General features: G+C 43.1%; 1 protein-coding gene across 1 annotated transcript in view; it reads right to left on the minus strand.

Annotated features, from left to right (window-relative positions):
- The window catches only part of LOC122559239 (transmembrane prolyl 4-hydroxylase-like), a gene marked incomplete at its 5' end in the record, with an annotated part of 45,551 nt that extends 38,498 nt beyond the window's left edge, over positions 1 to 7,053 (minus strand). The window contains 2 exons of the mRNA XM_043708620.1: positions 4,783 to 4,864; positions 6,997 to 7,053. Of these exons, the coding sequence (XP_043564555.1) occupies positions 4,783 to 4,864; positions 6,997 to 7,053 (139 nt within the window). The remainder of the gene's footprint in view (positions 1 to 4,782; positions 4,865 to 6,996) is intronic.
- Positions 7,054 to 8,314: the final 1,261 nt, after the last annotated feature.

Below are 8,314 nucleotides of genomic sequence, written 5' to 3' on the forward strand. Positions count from 1 at the left end.
GAAAACTACTCAGTCTATCATCCTTATGCCAGCTCTTCACAAATTCTCTTGTTTTTCCACACAGTATTGTTAATTATTCCTTTATGATTATCATTGGAAATAAGCAAAATCTGTTTTATTTGCAGTATTGTTTGAACAGGGTGGTTTACCACAAGAACTCATGAAATAACCACCAATTCTGGCTAAGAAATAATAAAAGCATTAAAAATTATAGGCAAATGAAAATGGCATATATAGTTTCAGTTATAGAGTAGAATGCCTTTGTGTTGTAAATTCTATACATACAAATTTTTTGAGATTATTAGTTGATATTAGTCGCTGTTTGCAAAGTACAAATGCACAATGGATACAAACCTCTGATAAAATTGTTCTTCATTTAAAGTGGTATTTTGATACACTTCCTTAGTAGGTTGAAGTGTATTGTGCAGAATGGACTGAGTCTGTAGAATAGGAAGGTCAAAGTAATGCATCCTGAATTAAATTACATCCAGGCATTGTGACAGTAGGAAATCTACCTTTGGGTCAGCCTTCCTTTCAGAGTGAAGTAGAAAAAAAAGTTAATTTTCTGCACTTCTTGACCACCATTACTTTTTCTGAAATGCATGTGTGGACATGTATGGACTTCAGTAAGGTGTTTGACAAGGTTCCCCATGGGAGACTGATTAGCAAGGTTAGAACTCATTAATACAGGGAGAACTAGCCATTTGGTTACAGAACTGGCTCAAAGGTAGAAGACAGAGGGTGGTGGTGGAGGGTTGTTTTTCAGACTGGTGGTCTGTGACCAGTGGAAAGTGGAGTCGCAGGTAGATAGGATAGTGAAGGTGGTGTTTGGTATGCTTTCCTTTACTGGTCAAGAGTATTGAGTACAGGGGTTGGGAGGTCATGTTGCGGCTGTACAGAACATTGGTTAGGCCACTGTTGGAATATTGCGGCCAATTCTGGTCTCCTTCCTATCGGAAAGATGTTGTGAAACTTGAAAGGGTTCAGAAAAGATTTACAAGGATGCTGCCAGGGTTGGAGGATCTGAGCTGCAGGGAGAGGCTGAACAGGCTGTGGCTGTTTTCTCTGGAGCGTTGGAGGCTGAGGGGTGACCTTATAGAGGTTTATAAAATTATGAGGGGCATAGATAGGATAAATAGACAAAGTCTTTCCCCTGGGGTTGGGGAGTCCAGAACTAGAGGGCATAGGTTTAGGGTGAGAGAGGAATGATATAAGAGAGACCTCAGGGGCAACGTTTTCACCCAGAGGGTGGTACGTGTATGGAATGAGCTGCCAGAGGATGTGGTGGAGGCTGGGACAATTGCAACATTTAAGAGGCATTTGGATAGGTATATGAAAAGGAAGGGTTTGGAGGGATATGGGCCGGGTGCTGGCAGGTGGGACTAAATTGGGTTGGGATAGCTGGTTGGCATGAACGGGTTGGACCGAAGGGTCTGTTTCCATGCTGTACATCTCTATGATTCTATGACAAGAACTGGAGCAGGCTCAAGTATGATGCTACCCAATGTCATATAACCTGTCAATTTTTTTTATCCATATGCTATGAGCAACACATCAGTAATGTCATTAAAACCTTACATCAGCAGTATTGTTACAATCCTTATGACAGAACCGCTAGGTCAAAATCCTGGAATTTCCTTCCTAACACTACATGAACCTAAGTGTTCAAGAAGATTGTTCAAAACCATCAAGGGCAAATGGTCAATAGAACATAGAACATAGAACAATACAGCACAGAACAGGCCCTTCGGCCCACGATGTTGTGCCGAACTTCTAACCTAGATTAAGTACCCATCCATGTACCTATCCAAATGCCGCTTAAAGGTCGCCAATGATTCCGACTCTACCACTCCCACGGGCAGCGCATTCCATGCCCCCACCACTCTCTGGGTAAAGAACCCACCCCTGACATCTCCCCTATACCTTCCACCCTTCACCTTAAATTTATGTCCCCTTGTAACACTCTGTTGTACCCAGGGAAAAAGTTTCTGACTGTCTACTCTATCTATTCCTCTGATCATCTTATAAACCTCTATCAAGTCACCCCTCATCCTTCGCCGTTCCAACGAGAAAAGGCCGAGAACTCTCAACCTATCCTCGTACGACCTATTCTCCATTCCAGGCAACATCCTGGTAAATCTTCTCTGCACCCTCTCCAAAGCTTCCACATCTTTCCTAAAGTGAGGCGACCAGAACTGCACACAGTACTCCAACTGTGGCCTAACCAAAGTCCTGTACAGCTGCAACATCACTTCACGACTCTTGAATTCAATCCCTCTGCTAATGAACGATAATACTCCATAGGCCTTCTTACAAACTCTATCCACCTGAGTGGCAACCTTCAAAGATCTATGTACATAGACCCCAAGATCCCTCTGTTCCTCCACCTGACTAAGAACCCTACCATTAACCCTGTATTCCGCATTCTTATTTGTTCTTCCAAAATGGACAACCTCACACTTGGCAGGGTTGAACTCCATCTGCCACTCCTCAGCCCAGCTCTGCATCATATCTAAGTCCCTCTGCAGCCGACAACAGCCCTCCTCACTGTCCACAACTCCACCAATAAATGCTAACCAAGCTAGCAAAGGCCTTATCTTGTGAACAAATAAATTCAACTAAATTAACCAAGATGACAATCAGCCACAAATGAAGACATTCTCAACAAGCTTCCAACACAATTCAAAATGGATGCGTTATGATGCAAAGCAGTGGCAACAGCATGGGTTCAATTCCTCCACTATCTGAGGTTACCATGAAGGACTGTCCTTATCAACTTCTCCACTTGCTTGAGGCATAGTGACCCTCAAAGTAAACCACCACCAGTAGTCACTCTCTAGTGACAGAGTAGGCCTATGGTCCTCTGGCAATATGGTGACTTTACCATACTTTTTATTGTAAGGAGTAACTTTCCAGAGTAAGTAGTTAGATAATTAGATTAGGTAATTCAAAATTGGTCTGTGGTTAATGAAAGGAGGATGCAACTGCTGGTGAGGCAAGGGGTTAAAATGGAGGAGCCCCAACCCTGCAACTGCCCAACAATTACAAGGCTCTTGCGAACTGTGTGGACAAGAGCATGGTCTGCAAGGAAGACAAGCAAACTGAACAGGATACCTTGGCAAGGGAGCCATTCAAATGTGGGAAGGAAATTAGAATGTAGCTGTGAGAGGGGACAGTATGCCAAGGGAGATAGGTATTATTCTCTACTTGCCCTGTGTCAGGGTTAAGGTCTTCTTGTGCTTAAGGAGAACTCAGAGAGAGCATGAGATCATAAAACACAGGAGCAGAATTAGGACATTGGACCCATTTGATCCAACAGGGAGAATTGACAGAGTACATGTGGAAAATTTATTTCTTGTAGGAGAGTCTAAGATCAGAGGGCATGATCTTAGAAAAAAGGTTCACATATTTAAGACAGACATAAGGAGGATAAGCGGGCTGTGATCTTTGGAATTCTTTATCCAACTCCAAGTTAAGGCTGATTCATTAAATATATTGAAGACCGAGATAGACAGATTTTTGATTAGTAAGGGAATCAAGGGTTATGGGGAAAAGTGGACTTGAAGAATATCAGATCAGCCACGATCTCATTGAATGGCAGAGCTGACATCATGGGCAGAATTGCCTAATTTTGATCTTGTCTTATGGTCTCAACAGTAAATTAGAGTCAAAAATCCATAAATTATACATGGAATTAGAGGTAGAAGGATAATCTCATGACTGTCCTTATTAGTCCCTGCACAAATGTGACACCATAAGTAGTCTCTCAGTTTTTCCAAGCTGGCCTCCAATATGGGCAATGGTAGCTCCACCTTAAGTTCCATGGAATCAGTTGTGACACAAACTGCACACTCCGAGAGAACCACCTTAAAGTTGCATTAATCTTAATTACACAGACTCCCAGAGACTCCTTTATCCAACTCCAAGTAAATCTTGTTAAATGGTCAGGTCTGCTGTGGCAAAACCGAAGAATAATCTAGACATATCTAATTCACTGTTATTATCCACAGCTCCTTGCTAATGTTACTTCTGTTTTTTCCTGTTGTGGCTCTTCCTTGTCTATGCCCATAGGTCTTCTGTATCTTAACCGCTTTCCTGTTGATATTGCTTCTATATCAAGAGTTACCGGGTCACATGGACGAGTTTTTTTTTGTTCTCTAGGAATATTTCTACTGATCCTATTATATTTGATATAAGCACTATAAAAAAAACTTTTGAATATTCTGAAAAGCAATTACAGACACTGTAGAGCTTTAAAGAGATTATAAGTTTTCCTTACTGTTGTGCTTCTAGTCAAAAATTGTGATAGTATTGTCTCTTCGGGACAAAGGGAAAAAAAGTAGAACTAAAAGCAAAAGTGCTACAGGTGATATATTCAGCTTGTTTCATATTAAAGATTTGCCAGTGATTAAAATTTCTCATTTGAAGTGAGACAAAAACTAAGGCTAATTCTACATTACTACCTCTATTGCCTTTCTTGCCAATACAGTGAATTTGAAATGCTACCCCAGTGTGTAATTCATACATCTCAGGTGATGAGTTGTATTTGGACATAGGAAGGTTTTTCGTCAGTGGCATCAGGACATTATTATTCTAGTCCCAAGTGCCTGTAATGAAAGACAACAAAAAAAACTGGATTTTCAAGGCACTAACCCAATGATAACAAGACCTCCAATTGTTATCATTGTTAAAGCTTTCTTTTTTTCTGGATTCAAACACAATAAGACAAAGATTCAAATTCTAATTGTCCAAGACAATTAAAAGCTCCATTCAGACCCTTACCAAACAGAAGTGGTTTTAGGCTCAGTGTTTTCAGGTAGTGTATTTTGTTAGGGACCAGATCCACCTTTTGCCTGTGGCCAACCTGCAAAGAAAGAAAGGTTACATTATATGGAGTGACAAAAAAATTAACATTAAGAATGTAACTTAGAGCTTCAGAGCAGTGACTGATAACCAAAGTAACAAAATAAATATGCCCTTACACTAAGCAGCATTTTAAAAGGTACAAAAGTGATGAGCTTTTCAATTAGCGACCTTCTCATATCATAGGCCCACTAGGATCCCTCTGATACCTTCCTTACATTCTGACAAAGACAGTAGGGGAAAAGCTCACAAGTGATCCTTCTCTCACAGCAAATTCACAACTTCTTACTCCACCATTTCTTATTTATAACTGCATCAATACTCGTAACTATGGTGATCACTCCTCTGAACTTTCCTTTCATGTTTTGCCTAAACTCCAAATATGCTTTTACAAATTTTTTCTTCATCCTTCTCCCAATAACAAATAGAAATGCAGGCTTCACTGTTCTTTTTCATACTCTAACACAAGATTGCACAACCCTGGAATTTTTCCTATCACTTATGGATGGTACCACTCTGGAACACCTGCTCATCGATCAATGTCACAATATCCTTCCTAAAGTGTGGTGCCACACTGGACACAATGCTCCAACTGGATTTAGCCAATGATTTATAAATCAATAATTAGAGTTAAACCTTCTTGCTCTTGTACTCAATACCTCTATTAATAAAGACAAAAATTCAGCACTTTGTTTTAAACAGGCTTACTAATTTGGCAAGCCACCTGCAAACATCTGCACCTGTCAAATCCTAGCTTGCATCATTTCCCTTTAAGATTGTACCATTTAGTCTATACCTTCTCATTGTTCCTTGTGAAATGCATCACTTCACACCTTTCTGCATTAAATTTCACCTACCACCTGTATGCCCATTTCATGAAGCTGTCTGTTCGCAAAATACCCATACTGTATTATATCATGCATACCCCACTTTCTCTGCTCTCTGCACATCTACAATGCTGTTAGTATTTATTACTACACCTAGTTCAGTGTATTTTACTCTCCGTGGTTTATTTCCCCTGCCAACCGTCTCCAGTCACTTCAAGTTAACCCCACACCGGCAAACTTTTCCAGTCTACATGAACCAGACTCCCTGAGCCAAATCATTTCACGTCCCACTACTCTTCCATAACCTCCACTTCAAAACCACACACCACTGGACCCTTCACATCTCCTTTGACCCAGACACCTCTCTGGGCCTCTCCCCATCTCCACCCGAGCTGCTCCACCTTCTGCTCATTCTCCAAACCTCCCCAACTCTAGCCCCTCCACCTCTCTTTCGACCCCATCATAGTTCCTCTCCCATTCCTCTGCCCATTCAATTCAACTTTCCCAATACTCTAATTAGCCTCTGACCTCTTCTGTTCCATTGTCCCTACACCACAAAAATGCCTCACACATACACCGCATTTATATACTCCTATCCTACCACTTCTATGCAGCTCCCTATTGCATCACCCTGACACTCTTCCACAACTGCCACTTACTCCCCCAACAGCCCAAGTCGCCTCTCTTCTGTCCCTCTCCTCACCCATCCCTTCCACACTCTCTCACTACACACGTCTCGCCACCCCACCCACCCTTTTGTCCCTCCGCCACACTCCTCTCCTCCATCCACATCACCTGTCCTCCCACCATTCCCCTTCTCCCTCCTTCACCAATTCCCCCTTCTCCATCCTGTACCCATCCACCTCTGTCCCCTAACCCCAACCAATCCCAGCTTCTAGCACTGCTCTCTCTGCTCTCCCCCCCCACTCCTCCAAAGTCTGGACCTCCCTCCCCATTTCCACTCCGCACCCTCCCCAATAGACAAGTCCCCTGGGCCGGATGGGGTTTATCCTAGGAACCTCTGGGAAGCCAAGGAGGAGATTGCCGAGCCTTTGGATTGATCTTTAAATCGTCATTGTCTACAGGAATAGTGCCAGAAGACTGGAAGATAGCAAATGTGGTTCCCCTGTTCAAGAAAGGGAGTAGAGACAACCGTGGTATTTATAGACCAGTAAGCCTTACTTCTGTTGTTGGTAAAGTGTTGGAAAACGTTATAAGAGATAGGATTTATAATCATCTAGAAAAGAATAATTTGATTAGTCGGAGTCAGCAAGGTTTTGTGAAGGGTAGGTCGTGCCTCACAAACCTTATTGAGTTCTTTGAGAAGGTGACCAAACAAGTAGATGAGAGTAATCGGTTGATGTAGTGTATATGGATTTCAGCAAGGCGTTCGATGAGGTTCCCCACAGTAGGCTCTTGTACAAAATGCGGAGGAATGGGATTATGGGAGATTTAGCAGTTTGGATCAATAATTGGCTTGCTAAAAGAAGACAGAGGGTGATGGTTGATGGGAAATGTTCATCCTGGAGTCCAGTTACTAGTGGTGTACCGCAAGGGTCGGTGTTGGGTCCACTGCTGTTCGTCATTTTTATAAACGACCTGGATGAGGGCATAGAAGGGTGGGTTAGTAAATTTGCAGACGACACTAAGGTCGGTGGAGTTGTGGATAGTGACGAAGGATGTTGCAGGTCACAGAGAGACAAACATAAGCTGCCGAGCTGGGCTGAGAGGTGACAAATGGAGTTTAATGCGGACAAGTGTGAGGTGATTCACTCTGGTCGGAGTAACCGGAATGCAAAGTACTGGGCTAATGGTAAGATTCTTGGTAGTGTAGATGAGCAGTGAGATCGCGGTGTCCATGTACACAGATCCTTGAAAGCTGCCATCCAGGTTGACAGGGTTGTTAAGAAGGCATAGTGATTTAGCTTTTATTAATAGAGGGATCGAATTCCGGAACCATGAGGTTATGCTACAGCTGTAACAAAGCTCTGGTGCGGCCGCACTTGGAGTATTGTGTACAGTTCTGGTCACCACATTATAAGAAGGACGTGGAAGCTTTGGAAAGGGTGCAGAGGAGATTTACTTGGATGTTGCCTGGTATAGAGGGAAGGTCATACGAGGAAAGGCTGAGGGCCTGGAGGTTGTTTTCATTACAGAGAAGAAGGCTGAGAGGTGACTTAATAGAGACATATAAGATAATCACAGTGGGTTAGATAGGGTGGACAGGGAGAGCCTGTTTCCAAGTATGGTGACGGCGAGCACGAACGGGCATAGCTTTAAAACGAGGGGTGATAGATATAGGACAGATGTCAGAGGTAGTTTCTTTACTCAGTAGTAAGGGCATTCAATGCTTTGCCTACAATGGTAGTAGATTCGCCAACTTTAAGTACATTTAAGTCGTCATTGGACAAGCATATGGACGTACGTGGTATAGCGTAGGCTAGATGGGCTTCAGATTGGTATGACAGGTCGGCGCAACATCGAGGGCCGAAGGGCCTGTACGGCGCCAAAACCCTGGCGCCCTCCTTCTCAAACCACCCCCCCAAAATCCTGGCCCTCCTTCTCAAACCATCCCCCCCACCCTCCCCAAAACCCTGGCCCTCCTTCTCCCACCGCCCCCCCAA

This window comes from Chiloscyllium plagiosum, chromosome 18 (genome assembly GCF_004010195.1).
Source record: "Chiloscyllium plagiosum isolate BGI_BamShark_2017 chromosome 18, ASM401019v2, whole genome shotgun sequence".
NCBI classification, from domain to species: domain Eukaryota; kingdom Metazoa; phylum Chordata; class Chondrichthyes; order Orectolobiformes; family Hemiscylliidae; genus Chiloscyllium; species Chiloscyllium plagiosum.